The sequence below is a fragment of the Rhinopithecus roxellana genome, chromosome 1 (genome assembly GCF_007565055.1).
Source record: "Rhinopithecus roxellana isolate Shanxi Qingling chromosome 1, ASM756505v1, whole genome shotgun sequence".
NCBI classification, from domain to species: domain Eukaryota; kingdom Metazoa; phylum Chordata; class Mammalia; order Primates; family Cercopithecidae; genus Rhinopithecus; species Rhinopithecus roxellana.
The window spans coordinates 84363203-84377290 of record NC_044549.1 but is presented as its reverse complement, the minus strand read 5'-3'; the positions used below and the strand labels follow the sequence as shown (position 1 = coordinate 84377290).

At 38.2% G+C, this 14088-nt stretch overlaps 1 protein-coding gene across 14 annotated transcripts in view; it reads left to right on the top strand.

Annotated features, from left to right (window-relative positions):
• CADPS (calcium dependent secretion activator) overlaps nucleotides 1-6289 on the top strand; it is a 492502-nt gene extending 486213 nt beyond the window's left edge. For all 14 annotated transcript variants that reach the window (XM_030927221.1, XM_030927190.1, XM_030927201.1 and 11 more), the window contains 2 exons: nucleotides 1429-1533; nucleotides 5049-6289. In XM_030927221.1, coding sequence (XP_030783081.1) covers nucleotides 1429-1533; nucleotides 5049-5228 — 285 coding nt within the window. In that variant the 3' untranslated portion in view covers nucleotides 5229-6289. The remainder of the gene's footprint in view (nucleotides 1-1428; nucleotides 1534-5048) is intronic.
• Nucleotides 6290-14088: the final 7799 nt, after the last annotated feature.

The window sequence follows — 14088 nt, the reverse complement described above, 5'->3', positions numbered from 1 at the left end:
AAGGAGAGCCACAATTGGCTCTGATGAGGAAGGAGCCTAGAAATGAAAGATTGCAAAGAGGGCTTCTGTACACCATGGCTGAGACTGTGTCGTTTCTTGCAAGGTGAAACTTGGCAGTTCTACCTTGCAAGTAAAAACCTAAATTAATTTTTTTTTAAAAGAAATTAAGTCAGAAACAAGGCTTCGGAAAAACTGTGAGTGTTAGGCATAAACTGATTTTGGATGATCTTTAGGTGAGAAAGGGTGGAGTTACCATCAGAAACATGTTTTTATTTATGCTTTTCGAATCCCCACTGGTGTGCGATGTGTGTGTGTGTGCGCGCGTGCATGTGCGTGTATTGGTTAGCATGAGAGTATGCATCATCTCAATTCTCTAACCAGTCTTTCTTTTTTGCATCTTTTCTGTGCACAGTTCATATAGATCCCCTATAAATAAATATATAGGTCCATCCACACCTTTTCATTTTATTTGTAAATTGTTTGGTATAAGCGGCAGAGCGTAATGAAACCTGGTGAAGTTTAAAAGATTAGATTTTTTTTTCATACTGACACTTCATAACACTGTTCATATGTCTCCGAGTGAGATTTATGAATATATGAGCAGTACTGCAAAATTATACTGCACCAGAGACTTCCTGCACCACAGGGGTGGCAGTCTAAAGTGACACAGCTTCAAGCATTTTTCACAGACAAGAAGCAAAATTTAACCCCCTTAAGGGGAAGTATGATTTCAACAGCTTGAAATGAGCTCATTTGTAGATGTTTTTTTTTTTCTCTCATCTTCCATAATTTTTTGGTGTTAAGATTCAAACAGATTGCACAGCCAATGTAAGGGCACATAAGCTGCCCAGAGTACAGTTTGGCCCTTAAAGAGAAATCTTCATTCATTGTCTTTATCAGCACTCCTCAGTCAGGTAAATGAAGATAAACTCTCCCCTAAATTCCTAAGGCTGTCAGCCCAATTTCCAGTATTGTACTTAGCAGACAGGATGCGGAATTTTCAAATGGTAAGTGGCAAGGAACATCAATTAATCCAGTGGAGAAGCCTCATCTCTCTGGCACCAAAGACAGTGACATTAGGAAATAATTAGTGTCTTGAATCTAAATGGTGTAAAACTGACCAATTAAAAAAAAGAGAATCAGAAGAGTGAAAGATGGTCTTTATGAATTGAAACATAGGAAATGTCTATCGTGGAAGAGTTCAATTAGATTCAGAGTCCAAACTGGTCTCTCTTAGATTGGCCCAGTATCCAGTACCTTGTAATTTTGTATAAACTAATGTTCATTAATCTCTATGCTCTCAAATTCTCTTTAACCATTTTGTTTCCTCCTGGAACAGAGTGGGGTACTCAAACATTGCCTGCTCTCTCTCTGCCCTATAAATGCTCCATGATGTGTTGGCTGGAGAACTTTTGTCTCTTTTTTCAGCAATGGTACAACAGCTCCATGAACGTGATCTGCACCTGGTTGACGGACCGGATGGACTTACAGCTTCACATTTATCAGTTGAAAACACTAATTAGGATGGTAAAGGTAAAAGAAAAAAATAATTATTCTTCTTTGCAAATAGCTTACTGAAATACATTTCATTGGCAAGCTGCAGAGCTTGCTTAACACAAAGAATATTAGTTTACATATAAAATAGTATCTCATACAAGAAAAACCTATGCAATTGTTTTGTGAAGCATGATAAACGTGTTACTCAGACAGCAGAGGGAAATTTAATACAAATGAATTTGATATCATTTTCCAGAGAAGAAAAATACTTTGTTTTTGCCATGCAAAAATACTGCAGAGGCCATCGTGTCTTTGCATTAGACTTTCAAAAACTGGCTTTTGGTGCCATTATGTTAATCACATCCATTACCAATTTCATTTATAGTTTAATTAAATAAAATTTTGCCACTATTAATTTAATAGAAATATTTACCCCCAGCTATTTCTAAATATGTCCTGTGATCATTATCAGAATGCAAATCAATATTGTTCTCATAGTTAATTGAAGTAGTTCCTCTTACAATGCGTGTATACAATCAAATGTAAAGGATCGCAAAGGTGAGATAACATACCCTGAAAGTAGCTTTTTCCCTTGTTCTTGTGTGTGCGCCTTGGACTAATGATAATTATTTCAGTGTGAAATCTCAGTGGTTTACATGAAATAATAAGATCACAGAAGGGGGTAAATACATTTTTGATCATTTCAGTTTCCATTTGATGCTTCACCATAGAGGGTTTTAAAACATTCGTATGCAAAAATCTCATTCAAAGCACAAAGTCCTTTAAAATATTTTAACAATAAACGTAGCTGAATGTCTGTTTCTTAACAGTTTACCAAAAGTCCCTGCAACACCCGCTGCTGGGCACCCCACCCCCACCCCATTTCTTAGTCTGTTTTGGATCAGTACCATTTCACTTTACCCCAGAGCTTACGTACAAACAATTGCTGTTCCGTTGTGTGTAATTAAGGAGAATTATTATTATCTGCATTTGATCTCACAAAGCATCTGCCCGGGAAAAGTTATAGACAGCAGTGTACTACAGCTCTTAAAAAAGGAATGTATACACTCAGACTATGGACCCAGCCTCATTTTCACATTTTTTTACTTCAGTCCCTTAGGACCAGCTCAATAGTCGAGTGGTTGCCTGACCACTTGAATTCCATTTTCTGTGCATAAATACACTTTGGGGAATTTTTCTGTTTGACCCTTATTGGGTAGACATGAAAAGAAGATATAATTTTAATACTTAAAAATTATCTTCCTATTATTTCTATTTCCAGATTGGTATTGGAAATTAACAATATTTTACGAAGGAAAAATATAAGTCAGAGGAGAGGTTTAATCTTAGCCTTTTGCCAAAAAAAAAAAAAAAAAAAAATGTGATATGAACCACAGAGAAGGGATACAGAAATGTCACTGCCAAGGGAACCCCTTCACTTTAGCAAAAAGTGGGTTCAGCTTAACTAATGCCACAACTCGGAGCTATGAAGCAGAATTCACAACCTTTAAACCAAGAACATCACCCAGAGGCCTCCTCCTCCAGGGCAAATTTCCAAGGATATTTGGTTTTCTTTCTTGCATCAACAGCCACTTCATTTATTCATCCATTCATTCATTATTCAGCAAGCATTTATTTATTCATTAAACATTGGATAAATATTAGGTGAGCCTCTACTTGTATATTACCAGATGGAGGATTCAAAAATGACTAGATGTGGTCTCTGCACTTAGGCATTGAGAGTCTAGTTGGTATACACATTGCTATGGAGTCTGAATAAAAGAGAGAATACTCAAATGCTTTTACCTTTATTTTCCCCATCATATTCTGGCAAAAATTATGTTATTCTAAGTGGCAACAGAACAAATGATTGAAAAGTATAAAAATTTAAGTTAATTGTCTGGATATCTGGTCCACACCATGCCTAACGTTTACTCAGTCTCTTACCGGTCCCCATCAAAGTGAAAACACAGTTCAGGTAGCTGTCTAGCTTCCTCTTCTCAGCAAGCCTTGCAGGTTGATGCATGATTGAGGATAACCTTGTAATTTAATGTCTAAACCAGATTACTTTTATGTTATTGGACTTCACTAAGCCAAACTGGGTTCACTCGTTAACTCTATAGTCATTACAACTTGTGACCTTCAAGAGGGGTTGACATTATGATTGTTGCTATCATGACTTCATTAGATGGACTATTAAAAATAGAAATAATGGGCCAGGCACGATGGCTCACGCCTGTAATCCCAGCACTTTGGGAGGCTGAGGTGGGCAGATCATAAGGTTAGGAGATCGAGACCATCCTGGCCAACATGGTGAAACCCCGTCTCTACTAAAAATACAAAAATTAGCTGGGCATGGTGGTGGGTGCCTATAATTCCAGCTACTCAGGAGGCTGAGGCAGGAGAATTGTTTGAACCCAGGAGGCGGAGGTTGCAGTGAGCCGAAATGGTGCCATTGCACTCCAGTCTGGGCTACAGAGCAAGATTCCATCTCAAAAAAAAAAAAAAAAGAAAGAAAGAAAGAAAAGAAAAAAAGAAAAGAAAAAGAAAAAAGAAATAATGATGGGAGTGGTGTTGATGTATGTTAGCATTCCTTGTCTTGCCCCTTTAGCAAGTTTCCTATATCAACAGGAGAAACAAACAGCAGAATCAGTAGCTGAAATGATATGCAGTGTGATGAGGAGAGTTGTAGTTAGAGAGAGACCTTTTTTAAAAAAAAAAAAATTATGAAGTAGACAACAGCCAGATGCTTCTGGTCATATTCAATTAACACTGAAGGATTTCTAGAAAAACAGTCCTTGAGATACCTAAGGAAATCTGAGAGAAACCGCCTGAAGGAACAAAGAAAGAACGTGTGATGCGGTAATACCAAGCCATTGTTCTTGAAAAAGAGCCAAATTTCTTCCCTGAGACCATAAAGTTGTGAACGGAATAGATACAGTTCTTTCCCAAGGAGATAAGAAATGAGTCACATGCCTGCAACATATTGATGAGGCATTAGCGCTCCATCTTTCTCATAATTGCTGCTGCCTGTGATAGGTTTCATATACCAACATACATATGTCTGTCTTGTGAATGAGACAGAGGGATATCAGTACAGCTCATGCAGTTACAAGACTCAAAAACACTAAAACCAGACTGCAACAGGAATCACAAAATACCATAACCACTCAATCCATTATTTATGTGTTATAGCCCTTTCCTGTGTCTATCATATTACACTAACCTAAGAGAAAGAACCAGTCCACAAAAGGAACCAAAACAATGATGGAACATTTCCCTTTATGGAACTGAATAAACACAAGCTTATGTTCTTTGCTTTGTCTCATCTAATATAGTTTATCCTGTCACTATTTCTCATTTTCTGTCATTCAAAGGATCTCAGTTTTCAATACAAGTGAAATCTAAGCACAGTGGCTTTTATTTGACAATGCATAGAGTGTGATGTTTAGCTGAAGGTCAGTGCTCTCACACCCACACCTGCTTTTACCTTCTCCATCCCCATCATGGAGATGAGATCTCTCTCATCACTGTATCTTTTCCCTTCTTAGAAAACCTACAGAGATTTCCGATTGCAAGGGGTCCTGGACTCCACCTTAAACAGCAAGACCTATGAAACAATCCGGAACCGTCTCACTGTGGAGGAAGCCACAGCATCAGTGAGCGAAGGTGGGGGACTGCAGGGGATTAGCATGAAGGACAGCGATGAGGAAGACGAAGAAGACGATTAGACCGTTTGGTCCTAGAGTCCACTGGGACAGAGTCTTGTAATCAGTGCATGTCCTTAGTCTGTTAGTTAAACCCATTAGGGAATTTTCTGTCAACTACCATGCCCATGAGATGTTTATCAATACAACTGCCATTTTAGCTATGTGGTACCAAGATTAGCAAATGACCTTCATATCCACTGATTTCCTGATGTCCATGTCTATATGTTTACAAGCAATATGGAGCACCATTCTTTAAATACTGTTCATGGAGAATACATAGTCTTACCACTAGGCGTGTCCCTGTTATCAGCAAAGATCAATGATGCTTCATTCATGTACTGTGTATGCATTGGTGGTAAATGGATGTGAGGGCAAGTACACCAAGTACATTCACTGTGTTTCACGTATGTGGATGCCAGTTAATTAAACCAGTACATAAATAAATTAATTAAAACACATAGATCTGCTTTGTGTTTTTATTTTTATTTTTTGAAAAACAAAAGGCAAGTCTCCAACAATCAACTTTTGATTCTTTCTGTTCCCCTAAAACTAAAAAATGAACCCCTTGTGTCCTTGTTAACCCATGCTTTCATTTACTCAAATAATTAGCCAAAAAAGGATGGCTACATACCAATAGATTGATTCTCTTAATTGCCATGGCAAAGGGGCAATCCTATCATGACTTAACATCAAGCACACAGTTCAAAACTACTGTCTTCTGTCAAAGTTTTCTCCTTTTAAATGTTATTTTGCTTTTATGTCTCAACTGTGTATGTAAAAAAAAAAAAAAAAAAGAATATTTAAATTACAACCCTAGACTAAAAATGTGTTTATAATAAGATGTGGATATTTCCTTCAGTAGATTGTAACCATAATTTAAATATTTTGTTCCACACTGTTTTTTATATCTGTCATGTACATTGCATTTTGATCTGTAACTGCACAACCCTGGAGTTTGCTGCAGAGCTATTTCTTTCCATGTAAAGTAGTGGATCCATCTTGCTTTTGCCTTATATAAAGCCTACAGTTATGGAAGTGTGGAAAACTGTGGCTTCTCAATAAATATTCAAATGTCCTAAGAATATACGTTTGGGTCTGTTTTTCTCTGTCTTCTTTGAATGCCAGAACTGAAACACAACAAGAAGAAATAGGAAAGGGAGGGAAGAGGTAATTTTCATAGAGTGTTCTTGAAACTGTTAGAGTGGGTCGTTTTCAAATGCTTGTAGTTCTCCATGAGAGACTGCCTAAAATTCCGCTAATTCAGACTCCACTAATTCAGAATCCGTGGGCATTTGGACATGTTGGACAGATTACGCTTGCATTATAGGATAAATAAGGGTTTGCTAAGCAAGTAAGTAGTGTAAACGAGAGAAATGTTTCTCCTGTACGAAGAGAAGGCCAACAAACTGTTTTTAAGCACCACTTTAACAGCAGTGTTTGCATTCAAACAAAGTGTGTGCCAATTATATATGATTCTTATATATTTGTTAAAGCATTTTACAAGATTCTCTAAGATATGGAGTACTCTACTCACTCCTCAGGCCCTGTCAGCAGTATAATCACCTAAGTTTGTAAGAAATTAAACATTTTGTAGCCTTGTTTGCTTTATTTGCGTCTGTCACTAAACCAGTCTGATCTTTCCTGGAAGCTGACTGAGGCTTTAGGGAAACAGCTACTTTTCCAACAGAACCAGGTAGAATGGTCACCAGTTGTTCTCTAAAAAATAACCACTTTAGACAACATGTCTTGCTCTGTTTACTTGAGGTCTGCAGGTACAAGGCAACAGTACTTTCTGCCTTTGTGGGCTTACAAAAAGAGGTCATATTTATTGAACAACTATGCTATGCCAGGCATTCTGCATGTATTACCTCATTTAAATCTCACAACAACCATAAGAGGAGAGAACTATTGTTATCCTCATTATAGATTAGGAAATTAAGTTCAAAAGGGTTACACTAACTTGCCCAATAGTTAACTCCATGCAGAAGCATTAATCCAGAGATAAGAGCATAAAACTATTAATATAAATGGTGGGGATATGTCTTTCAGGTATGACAAAACTTTGATTGCCCAGGGGCACATAGTTAAGTCAGAATGGCACAGCCAAGATTTTTGAAAACATATTTTCATTATATTTTGAGTTGCAAAATGAAATCATATATCTTGTAACAATTAAAATTTTTTTATCATTTTTTTTGAGATGGAGTGTCTTTCTGTCAGCCAGGCTACGGTGCAGTGGCACGATCTCTGCTCACTGCAACCTCTGCCTCCCAGATTCAAGCGATTATCTTGCTTTAGCCTCCCAAGTAGCTGAAACTACAGGGATGTGCCACCATGCCTAGCTAATTTGTGTATTTTTAGTAGAGACGGGGTTTCACTATGTTAGCCAGACTGGTCTCGAACTCCTGACCTTGTGACCAGCCCACATCGGCCTTCCAAAGTGCCGAGATTACAGGTGTGAGCCACCACACCCAGCCTACAATTTTAAAACATGCAAAGTAAAGAGGGAATGTCTGTCCAGTATATGAAAGTTAGCAAAAGGAGGAAAATGTTCAGGAGCCCTGCAGGAAGGCTAAGTGAATGGGTTAGATAACTAACCAAAGGGCACAATGTAAAAGTCATTAGGAAAACTAAGCCAGAAAAGACTTGGTTTCCAAAACCAAGGTTAAATTAAAAACTTCCTTCAAAAAAAGATTCCACTGCCTTGCACTGAGGATCTTGTTAAATAGCACCCCCAGCAACCCTGGGAAAGGGGGTATGGGTAAGGAAATGACATCAGAACACATCAGAAAGCACTGATCACGTTATCCTTGACCACTGCTGGCCTCAGTTTATTCTGACCACAAATGCAAAGACAAGAAGACAGCTTTGATATTACTTTTTGTTTCTTTGGGATGGTATCTTGAGTGACCTTCTTTTTTCTTTTTTAGTTTTTTTTATACATACAAAAAGTGCATGAATCCTAAGCCTACAGCTCAATGATTTATCATAAAGTGAACACACTCGCGGAACAACTACCTAGCTGAGAAATAGAACATACCGAAGACCCCCGAGGAACCCATGTCCATGCTCTTTCCCAAACTCTACCCACTCCTTACACCCCAAAGGTAAAAACTATCTGATTTCTAATGGCATAGAATAGATCAACTTGCTTAGTTTAACCTTTTTGTCACTGCTATCACAGTACATATTCTTTTGTGTCTGGATTCTTTTGCTCTACGTTACATAGTTGGTGTAGTTGTGGTTCATTTATTTTCATTGGTGTATAGTAGTCCAAGTTATAAATAGACCATAATTGATCTAGCCATATAAAAGTATTGTTTTACATTTTGGGCTATTATGAATAATGCTGCCATGAATTTCCTTGTACATATGTTTTGGTGCAATTGCTGGGTCCTGGAGTAAAGGTATTTTCCTTTTCAGAGGATGTGGCCAGTTTTCCACAGAGGATGAACAAAGTTATGCTCTCACCAGCAGCAAGTTAAAGACTCCATTGTTCCACATTTTTGACAACATTAGGTGTTGTCACTCTAATTTTTGCCATTCTGGTAAGTGCTGTGGTGGTTTATAATTGTAGTTCACTACCAAATGAAGTTGATTGCCTTTGAAATTGTGTATTGGGAACTTCGATAGCCTCTTTTGTGAAGTGCCAGTTTAAGTCTTTTTAAAACATGCAAAGTAAAAGAGGGAGCATCTGTCCAGTGTATAAAAGTTAGCAAAAGTAGGAAAATGTTCAGGAGCCCTGGAGGAGAGCTAAGTACATTTTTTATTTTGATAGCCTCTTTTGTGAAGTGCATGTTTAGCCTTTTATTCCTTTTTTTTTTTTAGTCAGAGGAAAAATTCAGAGCTATTTGAAGGCTAAGGAAGACACCACAGGAAAAAGTGCCAGTTAGATGTAGGAGATATCAAGGAAATTGTGAACCCGATAGAAAGGCGTTCACTTTATGAACAATTGGTCCACAAATACTTGAGTACATACTGGTCAGGCAGGCACTGTGCTAGGAACACCTGGACTCTTTCTGTTCCATTCCCTTCATCAGTCAGAGAGACCTTTCTAAAGGCAAGTATGATCCCGTTCCTCCCCTAATTAAAAGCCTCCAATTCTTCCCCTCCCCTTAGAATGAAACCCAAACTCCTTAAGGTGGCATTCAAGACCATGAACAATCCAACCCTTGCCTACTTCTCCAGTCTCTTCTGTTAACCCTACTCCTCTTACTCCCAGGGTTCATCCACACCCACCACCTTCAACTTCCTGCTATGCACCATAGTTCTTCCCACCCGGGGCCCGCCTCCAAATGACCTCATCTCATCCATCAAATCCCCACTAAACTGGATCTCCCCAAGGAAGCCTTTCTAAACACCACCCTCAGTTCAGCATCTATTTCCTTAGTATATATCCTCATGACAGTATCTACTTCTCTTAGTATTCACACTACTCATGAATGGGTTATGTACATTGTTACATGTTTCATATCTCTTTCCTCTACTTCAGGAGGGTACAGGCTATACCAGCTTCTCCACCCTGTCCCCAAGGTACTCAATAAATATATGACAAATAACGAAGGCTGAAAGTACAAGGATGGAGATGATCTGTTGCTATTCTTGTAGAACTTATAATATAGGTAGTATGAATCTTCCAAAGACACAGACTAAATATTATAAGATTCAGAGGCGGGAGAAGGAAAGGAAGCCTTCCTTGAGGAGGTAGGCCTTAAAGAGCCCATAGAGAGGGCTGGGAAGGACAAGAACAAGACCAGGTGGAGGCCAGGGGACGTGCCACTTGACTGGAACACCATAGAAATGGGAAACTATTCTCTTCTCTGGTGGATTCCCAGTGCACATAGTAAACACTCAACATATACATGTTAACTTAAGACATTAATGAATATGCCCAGTTTGTTAAGAAAGCCTGCTTCATGGGAAAGCTTAGGCAAGACGTTGGGAGAGATTATCATGGGAAGAGTAGATTGAAGTGTCAAAGGAGGACATTTAGTTCCACTTAGTTTGGGTTTGTTGGTCTGCATAGCCAAGAACTAACTACTATTTTTAATTTTTTCAAAACATTTAAAGAAATTTTTTAAGTTAAAAAAAATCAAATAGAACAGAATTATATGAAACAAAACGTTCAAGCCTCCCCCCCCCCCAACACCCATTTCCCCAAAGTAGCCATTGCTAACAGATGGGCATATATTCTTCCAAATATGTTCAAATCATATACAAGTATATTGGAGATTTTATATATATATATAAATGATCCCAATATATAAATGAGAATCATCCTGAGCCTACTATTTGGCAAATCACATTTTCCATTTATCAGTATAGATAGGATCATTTGTACCTCTGCACATATAGACTTTCCATATAGACCATATAGACCACATATAGACCAGTACTTTGGTAATGGATGTAATGTATTTAAGGAGATTTTCTGGTCAAAGAAGAAACAGGAGCAAAATAAGATAAACTGAAAATCTAGGATGAAATTAGGATGGATCAAAACATAATGGAGGAAATGAGCCATCTGTGGAAGTGACCCAAAAGACTGTTTGAAAATGTGTGACTAAAGAATTTCTGAAACACCCCAAATCCAATCCCAGTCTAACTGCACTATATCACAGTTATCTGTTTATGTGTCTGTCTCCCTGCTAGACTACTGCCAACTAGTTGAGGTCAGGGACTGTGTATCCATTTCTGTATGCAGTCTGGTGCCTGGGATGTAGTAGGCACTCAATAAATGTTGCTTGACTTGAACGCGTGCACATCAGCAATGTACACCTGAGTATGATCATGACCAAGAAAACATACACTAAATTTATTGCAATATATTCTGTCTATAAGGAAGGAATTACTAAAGAAGGAATTACAAAAGAACATGGGGAATCATGATGGCTTTAGAAAATCTATCCACCTCACCTCAATTTTCAGTGCAGGTATGAACAGCCACACTGTCATAAATTTGAATTTCTATAAAAATTTTAGGAAATCAACGAAACAACAAGAGTTGTGTGACTAGTGTTTAAGCATGAAATGGAATAAGTTCATTTCCTTTAAATTTTAAAATTTAAGTGTGTTCTCTTTGTGGCTAATTTATATCAGACACATAATTAACAAATCTGAAATTAAGTCAAATTAGGCATAATTCTGCAATTCTTGGTAAACAAATTTTTAAAAATCAATATTCATCTTTTATTCAAGGTTGTTTTGCTTCTTCATCTAAATACTAAAATTATCATCTGTTTTCCTTCTTATGAAACCATGCATTTCATCTAAAGTTGTAAATCTGCATTTGTTGTAACTAAGCAAAACATGAGAAAAGGGCTGATGATGGTGCAATCTGCCAGCAGAGTTCTCTACCCTGACAGTACATTGAAGGTCAAAGAAAAACACTGAACAACAAATTAATCACAGCCACCAGCTAACAGAGGGATAAAACGATTACAATTAATACATACACACAAGTACAAATTAAGAGGAATGCAAAGGCAACAACAAGCAAAAAGTACACAAATAAAATTTTTCTTATTTCCTAAGAATTGATGGTGAGATGGCCAAAAGCAATTGTAAACATGATTAAGTTGGCATATTTCCCTCTGTCCATCAAAAACAAGTTGGCTTGTTTCCTGGGCAGCAAATACAATTGCAAAGAATAAACAAGGTTTTGCTTAAAGCAGGAAACATGTGATTAAAGATAGTACAAATTTCAGAGAAAGTGTCAGAAATTTTGGAATGTGTTTAAAAGAAAATCAAAGGCAACATAAGAAGACAAATACTGGTGGTATTTGGTGCAAAGAAAAGTACAGTTTATGTGGAAGCTATGGCTAGGTTTCAAATTCTAATGTCACTATATTATTGTAAACAGAACCACTGAACTATGAACCTCACTCAGTCATCTCCTACACCTCCTGGAACAGGGCTTTGAGCATGATAAATTCCTCCACAGTATTTTTTGGTTTGATTAGTCTAATTTTGAATAAAATTTTTAAAATCAGACATCTGTAATCCCAGCACTTTGGGAGGCCGAGATGGGCGGATCACGAGGTCAGGAGATCGAGTGCATCCTGGCTAATCCGGTGAAACCCCGTCTCTACTAAAACATACAAAAAAAAAAACAAAACTAGCCGGGCGAGATGGCGGGAGCCTGTAGTCCCAGCCACTCGGGAGGCTGAGGCAGGAGAATGGCGTAAACCTGGGAGGCAGAGTTTGCAGTGAGCTGAGATCCGGCCACTGCACTCCAGCCTGGGCGACAGAGCGAGACTACGTCTCAAAAAATAAAAATAAAAATAAAAATCAGACATCAAGATTATAGATCAAAAATTCCAAGGCATATGAAGGATACTGACATCACAATGTATTTGGAAAATCTGAACTCTTCAGAGCTCTAATTAAATGACAATCAATAAATTTCAGGTTGCATCTACTCTTTGTCATCTCCAAACTTCCATAACAAGGCTGCTATACACACAGTCTTAGGTTAATATGCTCTTGGAGAACACAAGGAAAAGTTGGTGCTGTCCTAGAGAAGAAACTTTCACAAAGCAAACTGAGGGCAGAGGTGGAACTAGAGACTCAGGAGTTGATCTTGAAACAAGCACTCATTTCTCTCCCAGTAAATTAGAGAAAGATGACCTCTGAGAATAAGGAGGGCTAGATCTTGTTATTACAAATGATGGAGCTCATACCATTCTATTTAAATATTGAAGTAAAGATGAAAGCAAGAGACCGCAGGATTTGTAGACCATTGGGCAACAGGTATCACAGGAGCGAATAGAAGGAAGAGGTTGTGAGCATAGGTTCTGATAGGTTCTGGGGTCAGGATGACCTTGATCCAGATTTCAGATGATCAGCGGTAATCATTAGCCACGTGACCTTGGGAAAATTACTTCATTTCCCTAGGCCTCAGTTATCTCATCTGTAAGATATAGTCAGAATCATACCCTAGGTATTGCCCATTGTTATAAGCCCATTGGGTTGTCATCAAGATTAAATGTATTTCCATGTGTGAAGTGCTAAAAAAAAAGAAAAAGAAAAAAGGCATACATTCTAAGTGCTCAACAAATGTTAGCTGATATTTTACTGTTAGCTTCTTTCTTTCTTTCTTTCTTTTTTTTTTTTTTCTTGAGACAGAGTCTCACTCTGTTGCCCAGGCTGGAGTGCAGTGGCATGGTCTCAGCTCACCATAACCTCTGCCTCCCAGATTTAAGTGATTCTCCTGCCTCAGCCTCCCGAGTAGCTGTGATTACAGGCACCCTCCATCATGCTTGTCTAATTTTGTATTTTTAGTAGAGATAGGGTTTCACCATGTTGATCAGGCTGGTCCCAAACTCCTGACCTCAAGTGATCCACCTGCCTGACTCCCAAAGTGTTGGGATTACAGGCGTGAGCCACTGCGCCTGGCCTACTGTTAATTTCTTAAGGATTTAAGAGCCTGCCACATGTTTCAGGCTTTGAACAGATCATAGATATGGCCAAGTCACTACCCTTAGAAAGCTGAATTCTGCTACTCACTGTTCTTATTCCATTTCTTCCCAAAAGAACAGCGCATGATCAGTGGTAGATTGGGCAGCAATGTGTTAAGCAGCGTCAAGAAAGGTATTCTTGCTATCCACTTCTTTTTTTAGCATTTGCTTTTATGCCTTGAAAGGGAAGGATTTGTTCCCCTTGTCTACATTTCTTCACATTCTCCTTCACTTGTCTTTGACTATGGATCTCAGTAAATAATTATTAAAGGAATGAATAAATAAATGAGTTTCTTTCCATGTCTCCCCTTCTTCATCATCACTGATTTAATTTGTGTTTCCCTAGAAATAGACCCCAAGGCAAGAATTCTAGTGCAAGTGGTTTACTTGGGAGGTGATCCAGGAAACACTAATAGAGGAAT